This window comes from Leguminivora glycinivorella, chromosome Z (assembly GCF_023078275.1).
Source record: "Leguminivora glycinivorella isolate SPB_JAAS2020 chromosome Z, LegGlyc_1.1, whole genome shotgun sequence".
In the NCBI taxonomy this organism is placed as follows: Eukaryota; Metazoa; Arthropoda; class Insecta; order Lepidoptera; family Tortricidae; genus Leguminivora; species Leguminivora glycinivorella.
In genome coordinates, this window is record NC_062998.1 from 40490014 (window position 1) to 40510759 (window position 20746).

At 39.8% G+C, this 20746-nt stretch overlaps 1 protein-coding gene across 2 annotated transcripts in view; it reads left to right on the forward strand.

Moving 5' to 3' along the window:
• Positions 1–3544: 3544 nt before the first annotated feature.
• The window catches only part of LOC125240809 (leucine-rich repeat-containing G-protein coupled receptor 4), a 41519-nt gene continuing 24317 nt past the window's right edge, over positions 3545–20746 (forward strand). For both annotated transcript variants that reach the window (XM_048148927.1, XM_048148928.1), the window contains exon 1: positions 3545–3981. In XM_048148927.1, the coding sequence (XP_048004884.1) occupies positions 3650–3981 (332 nt within the window). In that variant the 5' untranslated portion in view covers positions 3545–3649. The remainder of the gene's footprint in view (positions 3982–20746) is intronic.

A 20746-nucleotide genomic window follows, 5' to 3' on the forward strand; every position in this document is an offset into this window, starting at 1 on the left:
CATATATTCGGACTGATACATATAATATCAATAGGAACCACTAAAAATCAACAAATAAATAAACTTTTTAACAAAAAATAAAACCGCCTTCAAAAATAAGCGTGTTACAAAACACGCAGAAACTAAAAAGCCAAAAATAATAAACCTTTGAATTCAGGTTTCTTATCGGATTGCAATAATCTAAACATCCCAATTATAAACAAATCAATTATTTTTGGAGTCGGGGCCAGCCTGAGTATGGTTGGGTGGGGCAAACAGGAAATAGCAAGGCGACGAACAGGTCTGGTACCGATTACAAAAATAATTGATATGTTTATAATTGGGATGTTTAGATTATTGCAATCCGATAAGAAATCTGAATTCAAAGGTTTATTATTTTTGGCTTTTTAGTTTCTGCGTGTTTTGTAACACGCTTATTTTTGAAGGCGGTTTTATTTTTTGTTAAAAAGTTTTTTTAAAATATGTACTTACCTTAATATAATGGTATTATAAGAACTAAGCTTTTTTAATCTAATGAAACGTAAATATTTTTTTTTCGAAATGCCCATGCCGGCAGCAAAAGTAGCAAAACGGCCAAGTCACATAACTTGACTAGAAATGCTATAGGCTCTTCATTATACTGTGCCATAGGTGTGCTCTTTCATCTGAGCCACCAAGACGCCAACCAAGTCAACCAACACAGCGAATACTTCCACCGTATGACATGTGATGTGATGTGATATATCATATTTTGATAAATTAAGGATGAGGAATTCATTTTACAATCAAAAGAAATGTATTTTGGAAAAAAGAAATGAAATAGATTAGTAGATATGTACCTATAGTATGTATACCTAAGCCAGTAATATGAGGCTTTGTTATTTACTGGCCAAGGAATATACACCCTGTTTTTATTGAATTCCGTTAACTTTAAGGGAAGGTTCTTTAGATCAATACAATTAATTTCTCTAAGAAACTAGCGTCTTAACTCTTACGATTATCGAGTTATTAAAAAAATAAAAATTTAACGGAAAACAAAAAACACGGTGTATACTGTTTTTTTTTTCTATTCTGTTGGACGGAACCGGGAAGCGGTAACTTTGTTAAGCACAGCTGTATGAAATTTGACGGTTTCCGGCCAGGACCCTGGAGAAATCATGAGGGAACTCCTCAAATCTTAAAGGTATACATATAGTTATTTTTGTGTTTTTATAAGAACATAAAACATTTACGTTCGGAACAGTGACAATTGGTGATTTGGAACTGCTGATGATGATGATCAGAACGGAACTCCTCAAATCTGAACGGCACACTTATAATGACTTTGGCATTTTTATAAAAACAGCATGCAGTGACATTTGGTGCAGTGAAACTGCTGGTGATGGTCATAACGGAACTCCTGAAATCTGAACAGCACACTTATAATAACTTAGGTTTTTTTAAGAACAGCATTTCGGAACAGTGACATTTGGTATTTGATGCAGTGGAACTGCTGATGACGATCAGAACGGAATCCGTCAAATCTGAATGGTACACTTATAGTGACTGGTATTTTTATAAGAACAGCGTGCATTTACGTTCAGAACAGTCACATTTGGTGCAGTGGAACTGCTGATGATGCCCAGGACGGAACTCCTTAAATCTGAACGGCACACTTATAGTGACTTTGGTATTTTTATTTATTTAAACTTTATTCATCTCTACCAGTTATCTCTACCAGTCATCCATGGGCTAAACCGAGAGATCATGTTGGTGCAGGGTCATAAAACAGTTAAGTAGTGAAATAAAAAGGAACTATATACATATATACCTAAATAAATTTTATAAGAATAGCATAATTTTATAAGAATAGCATGGATTTACGCTCAGAACAGTGACATTTATTTGTTAAGAGATTTGTTCTCTTTGTTATGTTTGTTAAGCATATTGAGTTTTCTGATAAAATTTTGTCAAGCTCGATTTCTTATAATCGGATATCGGATTTATGAGGAATTTGAGGCTTAAACCTTAACGGTATACGTACACATATTCATTTGTGTTTCCATCAAATAATCAATGATTTTAAAACAGTTTAAAAAATACTCATTTCTACATAATCCAACAATCGCAAGTTTCACCAGAACCCCAAAAGCGGCGGTTTTTTTTTTATATTATTTTGTCACATTTTTCTCATTTTATTTTCCACAAATATTTAAAAATTAAAAATTTGATTAAGTGCACAATGTAACATGAGGAAACCGAATAATTTTAACAGCGTATTCTATATCTTCATCATATTAGAAGAGTAAAATGTCATATAAACTTTTCTGGATTTCGCCTACTTTCAGAGTTATAGGCATTTAAAAAAATAAAAATTACTTATTATTTCTCAGAAAGAAACGCTATTTTGATGGCGATAATGCCGTTATCGGACATAATCTAACTATCCTCGTTGATAGATGTCAAAAATGACTAATAACGCATTGCAAAAAAGTATTTTTTTAGAAAAAAAATACAAATTATTATTTTAAGTGTCAATTTTGCGAATAACATTTACTTTTTACGTGAAAATACATCCAAAAAATTAAAAAAAAAAAACATTTTTTTTGGCGAAATTTGCTTGACGTCGTATAACATTTATCTTTATTTTGCCTTCAGAAATGCGTAGTTAAAATCTTTCGGTTCCCTCATGTTACACCGTGTATATCTAGACTTCGTGCTATCTTCTTATTTGGCATTTTCCATAGTTCATAGAAATATAAACGTAGGTAAGTACCAAATTGTAACACTCCCGATTCGTTTGGGTTAGCGTTATTTATGGCTATTTTAATTTAAATCAAGAGCTTGAGTGGTTCTAGAGATATTTAGCAATGTGACAGACGGACAGAGCGAGAGTGGCACCGTACGGATTTCCTTTGTACCTTTTTAGTTTTTGGTACGAATGGTACTGGAGCTTCAAAAACTACCTGTATACCTACATATTAAATATCTATTGAAATATGTTGATAAATTGCAAGTTTGAACTTATTTTTTTAGCGTAACCATAAGTGGGACACGCGATATATTCGTAGCGGAAAATTACGCTTTTTGTGGGTTTGATATGAAATACTACATATTTAACATAACATATTTCAGGAAGTAAAGTTTTTTATGTTTATCCATACTAATATTATAAATGGGAAAGTGTGTGTGTCTGTTTGTTTGTCCGTCTTTCACGGCAAAACGGAGCTACGAATTGCCATGATTTTTTAAGTGGGGGTAGTTGAAGGGATGGAGGGTGATATAGGCTACTTTTTGTCTCTTTCTAATGCGAGCGAAGCCGCGGGCAAAAGCTAGTAATATATAAATTTAAAAATACACATAGCAATATTATGGTTCAATATATTCGAAGTATTAGACAGCAAAAAACCCTGGGATAACAAAAAAAATTGTCCATTGGAATCTGGACCCTAAGGTGTATATCGGTCCCAGTTGTTCTCTGGTGCCTTGTTAGAAAACTTTCCTTTGTGCAGATATATAAATATGAACTTATCGGAAGCTAATTGTAAAGTTCGATTTCCGCGGCCACTCGTACTGGCACCCACTCGACTCGAGCAAGCAGAGTGGCGCGGGGTGTTTTGTTTGAGCGCTCGGTCGGGACGTCGGAGTTTCGCGGCGGCAGTAGCGCGATCAGCCCCGCACGGTACGCACGATGGTCGCGCAGAAGCACGTGCTCGCGGCCACGCTCCTGTGCGCGCTGGCCGGCCAGCTCGGCGCCGGGGCCAGCCTGCACTGCGCCATGCGCCGCGAGATCTCCCCGTGCACCTGCCGCCGCGAGGACTCCAACACCGGTGCCATCCTCGTCCTCTGCCACCGGATACAAGCTTACGAAGAAATCGCGAAAGCCCTCACCAATAAATTCAGCCCAGAAACAAAAATCGGATTGGACATATCCCATTCGCAGCTGCCGGATATTGCAGACCACAGTTTTCGAGAACTAGGCCTCTCTATCACAAAACTGAAACTGAATAATGACAATCTAAGGCAAGTTTGGTTTGATATAATTAATCGGGCTTTTACTTTTCCAACATCAATTTATCACAATTCGTGTCGTACGAACCTGTGTGTAATTTAGTAAAAAAATAATTAAGATGTGTGTTCATGTCATTCGATCCAAAACACCGCGTGAGACGTATGAGTAAACAACAGGTTTCTGATAAGAAGAGGACAACAACGATGAGGATCAACTCGTTATCAAAGCAGTGGGCGGCGCCCTCGCCAGGGTTGGCGGCCGGCCGCGGTCTGGTGGTGCCCCACACCCCACACCACTCTCGTGATCTCGTCCTTTGTATGCCCATACTCTCCCAGAGAACAAATGCATCTATTGGCTCCGCCACAGTAAACAATTACGTACTTCTATCAACAGACTACTGTCTCGACGTCTCAGTAAATTTCCCTCTAGTGTGAATTTTGTTATATTGAACCCATATTCATCTTATCAGCTCTGTAACAACAATTATTAATGCCCACTCAAATGAGATCGATGTCATTACGATAGTTGAGTAATTCGTAGGTACATATGTATAATATGATGGAGTATTTTCTAGTTTTCGATAATTCATAAGGCGCCTATTATTGAGCTGTCCGTGACCTGTGAGCTCGTTCAATCAATCAATTAATATTTTGAGATTTTCATGGCTCTAAATCGAATCATGATCAGAGATGAAGTACTGTCTTGCCGTTTAAGGAAAAGTAAACTAGGTATTTAGTAAGTTGTGTTAGTAAGAATGTCAAAGCGGTGTTATGTGGCAGATGATCATTTACTTTAATCACTTTATAACCTTTCATTAGTAGAATCGTGTGTGGACGACTTCTAGGAGAGGCTGGTCGATAGTTAGCCCGGGTTATCGGGGGTCGCGTCTAAAGCAGTAAAATTGAATGATATCGTATTGGACGTGTCGTATTCACTATATTTACCCACAAATGGTGTACTAACAAGTCACAGTGCCCCTTGTTTGTTATTGGAGTTGCGTAGCTTTTAAGGGATCTAAACAAAATACATAGCTCCCTCCTTGATTATTATTTTTATAGTCTTGTCATCTGGTGGCTTCGTTAGTTTGTTTGTTTGGTGATTTGTTCTAATTTTGGTTTCTAAGGACGGTAAAGGTAAACTGAAAAAGGCAACTGAGGTTTTTTGGAGTTTATCAGATTCACTTAATAGGGAATGCAACCTTAAATTACGGTATATTACATAAAAATACGGGCCTACATAGGCAATAAATAAAAGCCCACGTAAATGATTCTTGATGGGACTTCTACAGGGACCATCACTCGACGCCAGAAGTATATTTGCTTGGTGTCGTATTTTTATCGTTACTTCTTGATAATATTGGGTTTGCAAAACAACGATACTAAGGGTAACTTGCACCCCGAAACATCGGCACATCTCCATTTTCGGTGGCGCAAGTGACCCTTAAGCATAGTAACCTAACCTAACAAACAAGTCGTTTAGCCTAATAGGTACATTTTGCTACGTTATCCCGGGCATAAACGTGCAATTAAGACAGCTAAACACCGTGTTTTTTATTTCCTTTGAATTCGTTCGACAAATCGCCATACCTAGTATATGTATACGTATATATGTAGATTTTTATTAAATTAGTATTTATTAGTTTTCGTATACAGCATGTATCTGAATGAAAAGCCAACACTTAAACCCGTTAACGTTTAGATCATACTGAGCGACTTTTACTAAGGGACCAACCCCGAATTTCCAAAAAAAATTGTCTGTTTCTTATATTTTGGTCGTGTGAAGCTGATTTTTTCTATGGGAGCTTCAATATTTTTTTCGCGATTTCAGTCTTGGTCCCATAGCAGAAATTACTCAGTATGATCTAATCGTTAACGGGTTTAAGTGTTGTCTTTTCGTTCAGATACATACCTACTGTATAATCAACGAATCAACAAGCGTGAGACAACCTTAAGGATAACATAAAAATTTACATGTGCCAAGTGTCTGACGGCACATGTCAAATTAAATAATATTTATTAGGAATTGTATATGACCTAAAGAACCCTTAACCTTTCCTTCAATTTAAAGGAATTAAAGAAAAACACGATTTCTATTGACAATCAGCACCAGCAACCTTTACCTTGAAGTTTATTTTTAACCACCGCCCCAAATCTCTCAAGGAAGGTGGTTCTCAATTCGTCTGTATGTTTTTTTTAATGTTTGTTCCACGATATCTCCGTCGTTACTTTTGTTTGAACGTATATGCATACAGATTGGTCCCATTTTTCTCAAAACCCAGTTATGATGATGGGGTCCTGCAGAAATCGAGGGAACTCCTCAAATCTGAAAGGCATATATATGGTGATTTTTGTGTTTTTAAAGGAACAGCATGCATTTACGTACGAAACAGTGACATTTGGTGCAGTAGAACTGCTGATGATGGTCAGAACGGAACTCCTCAATTCTGAACGGCACACTTATAGTGACTTTGGTATTTTTATAAGAACAGCATGCACTTACGTCCAGATTTCCAGAACAGTGGTTTTCCATTTGGTGCTGTGGAACGCTGATGATGGTGCGAACTGCGAACGGAATTTTTTTTCTTAACCTAACCCATTCTGTATACAAACCACCTTAAAATACCTTTTAATACAAATACCTCATCTCATAAGAATATTTATAACCGTTTAACCTCTGGCCGCCCAATGTACATATTAGAGCAATGATTTTTTCATGTATCATGTGAGTAAATAAAGTATCTTTAAAATAAATTCCAACAAATGAAACTAAACTCAATATGATATACAAGGTTCGTAAATTACCTAGCAAATTTTTGTATGGTGGGCGGCAGGAGCTCATTTGTAACGAGTGCATTAATTTGCTTCGAATGTCGGTATACCCATAAATTAAATATAACAAGATCATACCATCCCATACATTAATGCGACCACCTAAGACCGCGCTTACACTCCACGATACATAGATGGCGCCACAAAAAAAATGTCTTGTAGCTTTCGATTATACTTGTAGATGGCGTTAAGTGTCACTTTTCACATAGATTTACGGCTCGGAATTGACACTTAATGCCAATCTACAAATAATCGGTGGCAACAAGGCATTTTTGTGGCGCCATCTATGTGTGGTGGAGTGTAAGCGCGTTCGTAGGCGGTCGCATTTTAATGTATGGGATGGTATGATCTTGTTATATTTAATTTATGGTATACCTATCTATTAGTAATATTATATACTATCTTATGGCCAGGTTTTCACAATCCCGTTCTGTTTAAATAGTGAGCTATGTACCCATAATATCTATTAAATATTGTGTGACAGTATAGTACGTACATTGTGTTGTTGTACCCTTAATAGGGCAGAAGAATTTCGGAAATTAGTCTAATTTGAATTCTGTCAAATTGTCAAATAAAGTCTAAACCACAGTATAATAAAGAGTACTATCGTACAGTATGGCCACTCCCGCTCCCCGCTGAAAAGGCCGCCCACCCTGTCATATTTCACTCATACAATCATAGTACGCGTTCACCTACACGAGCTTAGACTGCGTGCCAGGAACGCGCCTCTTTTATATATTTCATCGCGAGTGTCCGCGCTGTGGTCTAAACTATGGTGGTAAATATATGCCCCCTGCCCTATTATTAGGGTTAAAGTGGCAGAAAGTAGAGGATTATGAACGAGAGGCTGTTTGAAGCACGACGCCGAAGGCGGAGGGCTTTAATAACTCTGACCTGTATGAAATGAGGAATTTTAACCATGATGAAAATTTTACTGAATATGTAAGGAGGTATTCAAAAGTGTTTAAGAAAGTTTGCGCCGCGGCTAAGTCTGCATTCTTAAGCAAGAAGGTCAGGTCGGCAGACAATAAAATAAAAGCTACCTGGAATATGATAAACGCTGAAACCGGGAAGACGAAACCCCGTGATGGCCATTACACACTAAAAGTTCAAGACCAAGTATTGTCTGCAGACGACGATGTTGCTGGCGCCTTTCAACACTTTTTCACCAATATAGCCACTGATACTACACGGAATTTAAACTCCTCTGTAGTTAAGGCAGGTCTCTACTTGGACAATTACAATGTTAAGAAATGCAGCATGGAATTATATTTCCAATTTACTGACCCCGAAGAGATTATTAAAACTTTCAAGTCCTTAAAAGTTAAAAACAGTGAGGACATTTGGGGGATATCTGTGAAAGTCGTGTATTCAATTATTGACGTCGTGGCACCTTATCTAGCCGATGTGTTTAACGCTTGTGTTAGGGAATGTGTGTTTCCCAATCTGATGAAGTATAGTAAGGTTATTCCTCTGTTTAAATCAGGCAGCAAGGATGACCTTGGAAATTTTAGACCAATTTCCATACTTCCCGTTCTCAGCAAAGTGTTTGAGAAAATTATATTGAACCAGTTGCTTCGACATTTTAACACGAATGGATTACTTCAGCATCAGCAATTTGGTTTTACACGAGGTCGTTCGACGACAGATGCTGCCTCTGTGCTAATCAAGCACATATACGATGCCTGGGAACTCTCGTTAGATGCTATCGGTATTTTCTGCGATCTCTCCAAAGCTTTCGATTGTGTGGAGCACGACACACTACTACACAAGCTGAAGCACTACGGTCTATCCTCTAAAGCTTTACAGCTTGTTGAATCTTACTTAAACGAAAGGACCCAGAAAGTGGTTGTAAATGGTACTGAATCTAACGGTACAACTGTAAAGCTTGGAGTACCACAGGGTTCTATTCTGGGACCTTTTCTTTTCCTTGTGTATATAAATGATTTGCCATGTCTTGTAAAGAACAAATGTGAGATAGTCTTATTTGCTGATGATACTTCACTAATTTTCAAAGTTGATAGGCAACTGAGTGACTATAGCCATGTGAATGAAACTTTGAAGGAGGTACTAGAATGGTTTACAGCAAATAACTTGCTCCTTAATGCCAAGAAGACGAAATGTGTTAAATTCTCTTTACCCAATGTAAGGAAGACAGATACTACCATCACGCTGAATGGCGAAAACCTGGACCTTGTCGAGAATACGCTCTTTCTTGGTCTTACTTTAGATTGCAATCTGCAATGGGATCCTCATATATCTGCCCTAGCAAAAAGGTTGAGCTCTGCCGCGTATGCCGTAAGGAGAATTAGGCAATTAACTGATGTGGAGACAGCTCGCCTAGTTTATTTCAGTTACTTTCATAGTGTTATGTCTTACGGCATATTGGCCTGGGGAAAAGCAGCAGATATTCAAACCATCTTCGTTCTCCAGAAACGGGCAATACGATCTATCTACAACATGGCGTCACGTGACTCACTGAAGGAACGCTTTAAGGAGATAGACATCCTTACAGTAGCTTCACAATACATACTAGATGTGATAATGTATACTCATAAGAATATAGAGTCCTTTAAGAAACTGTCAGATATTCATAGTTATAATACACGGAACAAACATAAGCTAGCGGTTTCCAAGTTTCGTCTACAGAAAGTGAAGAAATCGTTCCTGGGAAACTGTGTAACATTTTATAATAAGGTACCCTTAGAGGCATGGGATCTGCCCTTTACTTCATTCAAGAAGTACATAAAAAGTGCACTTCTCAAAAAGGGGTACTACAAAATTGATGATTACCTGGGAGATACTACACCATGGCCGACTATCCAGGCTCAAAATCTGTCATAGTTTTGCTAGCAGTGTCCCGGGGAGACATTGTGTCATGCTTAAGGCGCTGTTGCTACTGGCTGTTTAAATTATTGATCCTTATTATCTATCTATATAATATAAAGCTACAACCCGACTGACATTTTTCAAAAAATAGGCAGAAGGGGGATTTGAAGGTGGCAGTGTTTGGTGTGGTCGTATAGAGTTTGGTCCTGCGACCCCGGATAGATCAGACGGTCGGTCTACCGGTTCCGGGTAAAAAAATGTTGGACGGCCTGGCCAAACGGCTGGAGTTAGCCGGGGAGTGTTGGACCAAATGTCATAGAGGACCCTGGGCAGTTTTTGACGCCGCCATTTTTTTTTCAAAATGGCCGACTTTTTTTTTTTGACGATTTTTCAAGTTTGTCGTGGAGAGCTCAAATTTTGGTCATAGAATCTCCAAGTGGCCTTGATTCGAATGAAATAAAAAAAAATTGAAAAGTGCTACAAATGTGGGAAAACTGGCCACTTTTATTTTGTATGGCAACTTTTAAACCGTAAGAGATAGCCGGGGGGTGCTCGACCAAATGTCATACAGGTATCCGAGTAGAAAAAAGTTGCATTAAAAAAAAATCAAAATGGCCGACTTTTTTTTTTGAAAATTTTCAAAATGGTCCTAGCGCGCTGAGATTTGGCACACGGGTGGAAGGTGGCCCCAAGATTTATATTCAAAAAGAAAATTTTGAAAAATTCAAAATGGCGGCCTTTGAGGGCTAATTGAAATTTGAGTGGAGGTTTTTCTTTTAATTACCATAGCTCCGTAACGGTACAAAGAAGTGAAAAGTGCTCAAACAAATGTTATACAGTAACCCGAGGTCCATCGAATGGCATTAAAAAAAAATCAAAATGGCCGACTTTTTTTTTTGAAAAATTTCAAAATGGTCCGAGCGCGCTGAAATTTTGCACACGGGTGGACAGCCACCCTAAGATTAGTATACAAAAAGAAAATTTTGAAAAATTCAAAATGGCGCCCTTTGAAGGCCAATTGAAATTTGTATGGAGGTCTTTTTTTTAATCCCCATAGCTCCGTAACGGTAGGGAAAAGGTTAATAGTGCTTGAACTAATGTTGTACAGTTATCTGAGGTCCATCGAATGGCATTTACAAAATTTCAAAATGGCCGACTTTGAAATTTTTTTTTTTATTTTCGGTCCGAGCGCGTTCAAATTTGGCACGTGGTAAGAACGGGGGCCAAAAATAGAAATGAGAAAAAAAAAATTTGGAAAAGTCAAAAACGGTGGCGAGAGGGGACAAAGTCAAATTTCCCTACCAGTTTGTATGGAGGTTTTTTTAAATCCCCATAGCTCCGTAACGGTAGGAAAAAGGTTAATAGTGCTTAAACTAATGTTGTACAGTTATCTGAGGTCCATCGAATGGCATTTACAAAATTTCAAAATGGCCGACTTTGAAAAATTTTTTTTTTTTTTTTCGGTCCGAGCGCGTTCAAATTTGGCACGTGGTAAGAGCGGGGGCCAAAAATAGAAATGAGAAAAAAAATTTTTGGAAAAGTCAAAAACGGCGGCGAGAGGGGACAAAGTCAAATTTCCCTACCAGCCTGAGGGAGCGTTCTACAGCCCGACGGTCATTGCTCCGGTCCAAGTTCCGAGCTGCGTACAGACAGTGCTCCCAAGCAAGAAAATATAAGTAAAAGTGTCTAAAAAGCGACGCGGCGGGCCGGAGGTCCAACTTCCCTACAAATCCTACAATCCCCACAGCAACTACGCGGAGGGCCGAAGGCCGGAGCGTGTCTGACAGGCTCCCAAGTACGCGAAGGCCGCAGGCCGAGCTGCGGGCAGAGTGCTCCCAAGCACGCGAAGGCCGCAGGCCGAGCTGCGTGCAGACTGTGCTCCCAAGAAAACAATAACAAAAAGTATCTAAATAAGCGAAGCGGCGGGCCAAAGGCCCGACGCGGAGCTTCGAAACCCAGCGAAGGCCGAAGGCCGAGCTCCGCGTAGGGCCGAAGGCCCGGAGCGTCCCTGATCGGCTCGCCGGCGGACCGGGAAGTTGGAGTTTAAACACGACCCAATAGTAAAAGTGTCTTAGAGAAGCGAAACGACGGGCCGGAGGCCGCAGGCCGCACTTTTAATATTGGGTCGTGTTTAAGCTCCAACTTACCTACAAATCTCACAGTAACTACGCGGAGCGTGCCTGAGAGGCTTCCAAGCACGCGAAGGCCGCAGGCCGAGCTGCGGGCAGAGTGCTCCCAAGCACGCGAAGGCCGCAGGCCGAGCTGCGTACAGACTGTGCTCCCAAGCAGAACGATAATCAAGGTAGGTAGGAAAAAGGTTAATAGTGCTTAAACTAATGTTGTACAGTTATCTGAGGTCCATCGAATGGCATTTACAAAATTTCAAAATGGCCGACTTTGAAATTTTTTTTTTTATTTTCGGTCCGAGCGCGTTCAAATTTGGTACGTGGTAAGAGCGGGGGCCAAAAATAGAAATGAGAAAAAAAAATTTTTGGAAAAGTCAAAAACGGCGGCGAGAGGGGACAAAGTCAAATTTCCCTACCAGCCTGAGGGAGCGTTCTACAGCCCGACGGTCATTGCTCCGGTCCAAGTTCCGACCTGCGTACAGACAGTGCTCCCAAGCAAGAAAATATAAGTAAAAGTGTCTAAAAAGCGACGCGGCGGGCCGGAGGCCGCAGGCCAGAGGTCCAACTTCCCTACAAATCCTACAATCCCCACAGTAACTACGCGGAGGGCCGAAGGCCGGAGCGTGTCTGACAGGCTCCCAAGTACGCGAAGGCCGCAGGCCGAGCTGCGGGCAGAGTGCTCCCAAGCACGCGAAGGCCGCAGGCCGAGCTGCGTGCAGACTGTGCTCCCAAGAAAACAATAACAAAAAGTATCTAAATAAGCGAAGCGGCGGGCCAAAGGCCCGACGCGGAGCTTCGAAACCCAGCGAAGGCCGAAGGCCGAGCTCCGCGTAGGGCCGAAGGCCCGGAGCGTCCCTGATCGGCTCGCCGGCGGTCCGGGAAGTTGGAGCTTAAACACGACCCAATAGTAAAAGTGTCTTAGAGAAGCGAAACGACGGGCCGGAGGCCGCAGGCCGTAGGCCCGTCGTGAGCTTCTCAAGACACTTTTACTATTGGGTCGTGTTTAAGCTCCAACTTCCCCACAATCCCCACAGTAACTACGCGGAGGGCCGAAGGCCGGAGCGTGTCTGAGAGGCTCCCAAGCACGCGAAGGCCGCAGGCCGAGCTGCGGGCAGAGTGCTCCCAAGCACGCGAAGGCCGCAGGCCGAGCTGCGTGCAGACTGTGCTCCCAAGAAAACAATAACAAAAAGTATCTAAATAAGCGAAGCGGCGGGCCAAAGGCCCGACGCGGAGCTTCGAAACCCAGCGAAGGCCGAAGGCCGAGCTCCGCGTAGGGCCGAAGGCCCGGAGCGTCCCTGATCGGCTCGCCGGCGGTCCGGGAAGTTGGAGCTTAAACACGACCCAATAGTAAAAGTGTCTTAGAGAAGCGAAACGACGGGCCGGAGGCCGCAGGCCGTAGGCCCGTCGTGAGCTTCTCAAGACACTTTTACTATTGGGTCGTGTTTAAGCTCCAACTTCCCCACAACCCCCACAGTAACTACGCGGAGGGCCGAAGGCCCGGAGCGTGTCTGACAGGCTCCCAAGCACGCGAGGCCGCAGGCCGAGCTGCGGGCAGAGAGTGCTCCCAAGCAATTAATCAAACAAGCAAAGCAAAAAAACAAAAAAGCATAGCTCAAAAACAAAAAGCATAAGCATAGCTCAAAAACAAAAAGCAAAAGCAAAAGCAAAAAAACATAAAGCAAAGCACAAAAGCAAAACAAAAAAAGAACACCGCGGGGCCCTCGGGCCCCGCGCACCTTTAAAAAACTAGTTGTATAATTATAATTTGGTATATATATATATTGACTTGTTGAGTACATACTAGTTATGTATTCTGTAGAATTAGTTGGAGATTGCTAGCTTAACAGTCTCTTGACGTGAAATTTGTATTTCATACGCATTTTTTTTTTCTATTTCTAGTTCTTTTGACACTTGGAGAACCTTTACACCTCCAAATTTTTATTTTTTATTATATCCCATTAATTATAATTGACTGTGGGGACCTTTTACATCTCCCAAGATCTTGTTTTCAATTAAGTCAATTTAAACTATGTAACATACAAGCACGGAATGTTGTGTCTTACATCTAGGTATACCGTATTCACTTATTATTGGAATATTTAATACAGCCCGGACAGCTTGAACATGTCATGCTCGCTAAAAAGTCTTTGCTTACGGTGACGTCGTTGATCGGGTCGCCACCTTCCCGAATGAAGGTTGAGGGAGGCGATGGCTGAGATGCGCGCCATATTCGTGAACGGGTGCTGTTTGTGAAGACCGGTCTGTTTCGGCTAATAGGGGCTATGCTATTCTATGTAACATTAATTTTGAATGAGATTACGTTGAGGCACTCTGTTCGGTCCTTGTTTGTTTATTTTTCTTTCTGACTCTTGGAGACCATATACATCTCCAAGGAAAAAAGTAGATTAAGTATACATATATTTTTTTTTTTCCTTTGCTTAAGACAACAAGAGTCTTTTACAACTCTAAAGTTATTTTAGTTATTCGGTTTTTTTCTTCATGTATAATTTTTTTTAGATGTACTTTGACACTTAGAGACTCTATACATCTCTAACATCTCTTATTAATAATCATAATAGCTTTGTACTTTGTATAATTTCTTGTGTTAATATTTTTTTTTTATGAATACTTTTGCTTATTAAATTGTATCTTGTTTTTTTTTTTTTTTAATGCATGTTAAATATAAGATGTAATGTTTTGAAAAGAAGTGGCCCGCCGAGTTTCTTGCCGGTCCCATAGTGGATACCCTCCTCCAACTGAGGGGGGACTGAAATCTTCTCGAGGCTGAGGCGTAGGGTTAGAGCCGGCGTAGTTTTATTTGACGTTCATAAGCGCATTGTAATATGCCTACTTGGAAAATAAATATTTCATTTCATTTCATTTCATTTCATTTCGAGTTTGCTAGCCGCCCGTAATATACACAATGTGTTTCACCACACTTGCGAAGTAATAATCTAATTTTAAACTAAATGTATTGAAATACCTGAGCTGACATTCCGGATATTCGTCCGCCATCATGTAATTTTTGACAGGTCGTGGAAGGCCCCACCCAGGTATTCACTTAACCGCCCTAGGGCGGTGAAATAGCTCATTATCAGTATGCAGGCATGTAATAACACCGTTTCCAGTACAGATGGTTTTTTTTACGCACTAGTGCGAGAAGTGGTTCATTATATGCCAGGTTGAAACTTCGGATGGCCATATGTACCACAGAATATATAAAAGTACCCTGTACTGAAAAACGTAATGTACTATTACGAGTGAGTGTGATGAAAAGTATTTTTCCCCTCACTAGCTCGGAAACACGTGTTTTGTCCTTTAATACCAGCGGGTAAAAACGCATTTTATCCACTAGTGGGTAAAGTAATTTGACCTTGAATAAAGTCAAATGAACTGCTTTAAAGTTGATAAAAGTAGGTGAATCTAGTAATTAATTATTTTGATTTACCACCTGTGGAACTACTGGAAGTGGGAAGCAGTGATAAACGCATTTTTTTGCGTTGCAGTTTCCTCGCTATAGTGAGGGTAAAAGTTTTGTGTTACACTCGGGTGCAAATGTATTTTACTTCTCGTGTGTTAAAAAACTCGCATGTTCAGGATTCTATTCTCGAACCACTCGCTTCGCTCGTGGTTCAACTATAGAATCCTTTCACTTGCTCGTTTTTCAATTCCACATTCGACGTTAAAATACAACTTTGCCCCCTTGTATAACAAATAACTATTTCTCATACTTGCAATGAAATATTTAAAATTGCAAACGGGACTTAGGGCCAGTTGCATCAACCACATTTGACAGACACATCATCGTCACGGAGCACACGTCTATGGAACTTCCCATACAATAAAATTTAACGAACTCTTTAACGGCGACAGATGGTTTGGTGCAACCGACCCTAAATCGCGTATTATTATGTTTTTAACACTGTCCGCCGACTAGGATTGTAAATAGAAAAAAAACCAAATGTTTTTTTTCAGAATTGTGAAAAAAAAAACATGAAAAAAAAACCGAGCACCTTGGTTTTTTTTCTAAATATGGTTTTTTTTTCAGATGAACAAATAATACGACAATAACGGTTTTTCGTGAGTTGTAACGTGTTTCAATAACAATAACGTAAAATTTAATTCAATTAACATTCAGTATACAAACGTTTATTGGGGAATCCCCGATGCTGCGTGTAGCGTGGAGAGGCGGTGGTGTTGCCAACAGTAAAAAGTGATAACTACCAACTACAGATTTCGTAAATGTTACTTTTATAAGACCAGAAATTAAAGTTATTTGATTAAATTCGTTTAATATTTAACATTAAGTCTAAAAAACCGTATAAAAGTATTAACTACTTTCAAATTTTGAGATTTCGTACTTTAGAAAAAAACATACTCCAGAAAAAAAAACTGTTTTTTTTTCACGGTTTTTTTTCATGTTTTTTTTCAAGCCAGAAAAAAAACCGTTTTTTTGCAACCCTACCGCCGACGTCTACTCCGAGACCACGGGCACAATGCCGTCCTCGAAACGTCGGAGGTCCGTGTTAAAAACATAAATTATACGCGATTAAGTCCCGTTTGCAATTATAAATTATGTGTAAAAATCGTGCAAGTTTAAATCAGTGTTTTGCAAAGAAATGTTGTCAATACGTAATACGTACTTCAAATTAGGTCGGGAAGTACTATGTATCTGGTTCGTTGAGTGAGGATGATATGTAATGGAACTTCATAGAACATTGCAGACTTGAGACCGCAATGCTCGAGTCATTTGTTTCTAAACGTCAAATTCTGACACAACGCCACAGAATAAATAATACTTAGGACAACGTCATCGTCTAAAAAAAAACATTCAAAACGTTTTACATAGATGGTGGCGCCCCCTATTAAATTCTACTTTTTTTGCCAGAGTATGCGGTAAATGTCACCGGTTACAACGTTACCTCAAACAGATTTAAAAAAAAGTTAGGCGCGGAATTTGAATGTCACCGTTTAAAAGGTTACCTCAAACAGATTAAAAAAAGTAAAAACCGGCCAAGTGCGAGTCGGACTCGCCTACCGAGGATTCCGTATCCGTACAAACTTTCAATAGTTAAAATAATCTCATGTTTCTCATTTAACTCTAAAGACGACTAAAAGTATAGGTATAGCGCCATCTCTCGGTGAAATCGCTATTTATTACGTAAAATCTCGTGTCAATTTGTAGAACGATAATTAAATAAAACGAAGGGTAATTAAATTGAAAATTAAAATCCGAAAGGTTTTTTTATTAAAAAAAAGTTTCCAAGATACAGACACGATTTAATTTTTCCTGTAATATTTCATAGCCTTTTTTTGCGCCATAATGAAAAAGACCGTTTTTGGATTAAAACGGTCCGACACAGGTAAAAATAATAACAATCTGTGTTGAAAAAATCATTCCTCCATCTTCAAAAACCAGGGAGGAAATAGTATAGAGCGTTTGTATGGAGAATTGCCCCTCCCGTATCGTCCTAAGCCCCCCCCCCCTTATCTTCGAAGTTTACCAACGAAATTTTTTATAGTATTTTTATGCAATATGGGTAATAATTTGAGGCGAAGCCGAAAATTGTTAATATAAGTAAAGACGCCACGAATCTAACCTTATTTCTGCCGGTTTATAAATACTTATTAGCTTCTACATAATTTCTGTACTCTACACCATTATTGTTGTCACTGACGTTGTCTTTCACGTGTCACGCTTTAGACTTAACAAAATTCACAATACATTTACCTCTTAGGAAAAATTTTCAAGAGCGATAAAAATCTAAATGTTATAGGGTGAATCGGTAATTTCCATCATATCAAGATTCCCATTCGACATTACCCGAGCATTTCTGTGCTTAGAAATTACCCCAATGCACCCCAAACCGCAACTAATTTTTAAAAGTCGCTGAACAAATGTTGGTCAGTTTAAGAAGTATAGCCTATTGCTTTGATCCCACCGGTTATCAGAAATCAAAGAACTAATGAGATCCATGGTATTAAATGCTTTGATAACAAGTGCAAAGTGCATAATTTATTTTCTAGGCAATTAGGAATCTCGTCGGTACAACACATTAGTGCTTCTATTTCACCAATATCTCTACGTTCTTTTAATGAGTAAATTTATTCATGTTTAGGTCAATATACACACAATACAATAAACATTTGTTGTCTCGTAAGGGAAATAATAAACGATGATAGAGCAACGCATACTTCGTGCATCTTTGGATATCGATTTTGATGGTTTGGCTTCATTAATTTATTACAACTGAGTTGAACTTGATGTGTTGAACAGTTTTTGAAAAGTTGTACAAAATAATTTCGGAACTACGTTTGTCATTTAACCGTATATGCAAGCATTTTTTTAGCTACATATTTTATTATCCTTGAACGAAATTTTATTTCAAATAAAACAATATTATTAAAATTAGTTCATGCAATCCGAAATTACCACCGAAAAATACCCGTATACTTAGTATAGTTTGTATAAATTAGAAACCCAGTTTCCTGAGAGATGGCCATGTACTTTGGGCTACTTCGCGCTGTTAAGATTTTTCCTGAGTTAATGGGGATTTGTATAGGCCTTTCAAAATGAAAAAAAGTTCTTCTACAACGAAAACGAATGACTCCCTCCTCCCTCTGATCCGTGGCTTACATACCAGTTAGGAACCATGGCTTTTAAATATGAATAGGCGGGTCGGTGAATACCTTTTTCACCGAGTCAATTTGAGTTATACCCTTTTTCCCTAGACCCACAGGTATTAGCCATAATAATCAAAGTCCATAGTTTTACAAATCCATAATGTTGAAGGAAATATAATTAACCTTACTTGGAATAATTGTTCTAAGGCCTTTTTTCGCAAGTCATGATATTCAGTCAGAGTCAAAGTCATGATAATAATTAATAACCATGTGTTTCTTCACTAATAGCATTCAATGGGATCTCTATTGTTTCCCAAAAATATGTCGTAATGTATTGTTCGTCTGCATGTTCGTAAGTCATAATTTGACTTACTAACTTCCCCAGTAGGTATTTATTAAATTTTCATAGTACCTATTAAACTAAATAGTCTCGCAAAGGAGTCGACGTCGACGACGTCTATATCCGGTCTAGAAGACAAAAGGTAACTAACGAACCTATCTGAAAAGGATTTTATTTGTTCAACATAGGTAAGTTAATTGTTTGGAGACCGTCGACTCATTGGAGGAACAAAATTGAACAAAAAAGTAACCTTTTTCAGGTCAGGACTCGATCTCTACCTCTGGTTTGCCTTGGCTGGCCGTCCAGAGTGGAGACGTTAGGGCTACAGGGCCTACAGGGGTGGAAGTGAAAATTTGCATAAGACGCGAGTTGGTACAGTGGCTTGACAGCCACTGGGCAGAAAGCGGTGTACACCTCTCGACACCCTTGAGTCCTCACACCGGTGTTGCCCTTGAGCCATTTTGGATGTCGCTTTTTGTGGAGGCCCATCTTGTGGGGACAAGTCACCTTCTGCCGAAAATAAAATTGGATACCGTTTTATTAGGCAGGCGTCCGGTTTTTTTATCCCATAGCTCAGTATTTAGTCCACCACTTTCATCCAATAGCCCAGTTCATTTTAGATTCCATTAACTGTCAATTAGTCCTTACACCCTGGCGGATTCTGCCTCTGCGTGTGTCCCATGGTACGGGCAAAGGCAACATCCGCTCGGTGTACCTCTTACATTTCATTAAAGTGTAAAAAGGGCCTTTTAGCTTCGGCCCCGCGCACGCCTCCCAAAGGTCCGGAACACCATTGTTCCGTAAAGGGAAAGACGTACATTATTAATTAAGTACAATAATATTAAGATAATAGATCGGTCGCAACGCCGGGTCGTTTTCGTTGACATCGCCGTTCCCCATTTTGAGAATCTCGTGAAAGCCGAGAAGGACAAGTCCAGTAAGTAGGTACAATCGAACCAACTGAATCATGACCCATCATAAGCTCATTTTGCCAAACTGTCTTAATGTAAGTAGATCGAAATTCGCTTGCAGATAGGGTTTCCTTGGTGACGAACTTGTTATCATTTTATTAGACACTGACACGTGTGTGGTGACATAATTTTGTTAGTATTTAACCCATTCAATGCCGAAGACGCGAATTCGCGTCCTGTGTATGCGTAAACGTGATGCCGAGGACGCAAATTCGCGTCCACGAGTTATTTGTTTTTTTTTGCTAGAAATCAACTGTACTTAAAAGCTGATACGAAAATGTTATTTTATTTATGAAGGATAATATTATACCGTCGCTGGTTTCTGGATTCAGTGCATTTGTAATTTTCATAATTCTTATCTCGGATGCCGAAGACGCGAATTCGCGTCCTGTGTATGCGTAAACGTGATGCCGAGGACGCAAATTCGCGTCCTTCAAGTGTGAAATAACCTAATGCCGCAGACGCGAATTCGCGTCCCTTCAAGTGTGATATATAACCTAATGCCGCGGACGCGAATTCGCGTCCGTTGAAATGTTAACGTGATGCCGTGGACGCGAATTCGCGTCGTCGCGTAGAAGGCGGCGGCACTGCGTGATGATTAAAAATATGAGGCGTCGGCAATGAATGGGATCCTTCATAAATAAAATAACATTTTCGTATCAGCTTTTAAGTACAGTTGATTTGAATGGGATAATATTATACCGTCGCTAGTTTCTGGATTCAGTGCATTTGTAATTTTCATAATTCTTATCTCGGATGCCGAAGACGCGAATTCGCGTCCTGTGTATGCGTAAACGTGATGCCGAGGACGCAAATTCGCGTCCTTCAAGTGTGAAATAACCTAATGCCGCAGACGCGAATTCGCGTCCTTCAAGTGTGATATATAACCTAATGCCGCGGACGCGAATTCGCGTCCGTTGAAATGTTAACGTGATGCCGTGGACGCGAATTCGCGTCGTCGCGTAGAAGGCGGCGGCACTTCGTGATGATTAAAAATATGAGGCGCCGGCAATGAATGGGTTAAAACGACCTAAGGGCATTTTAAGCGATAGATCTTG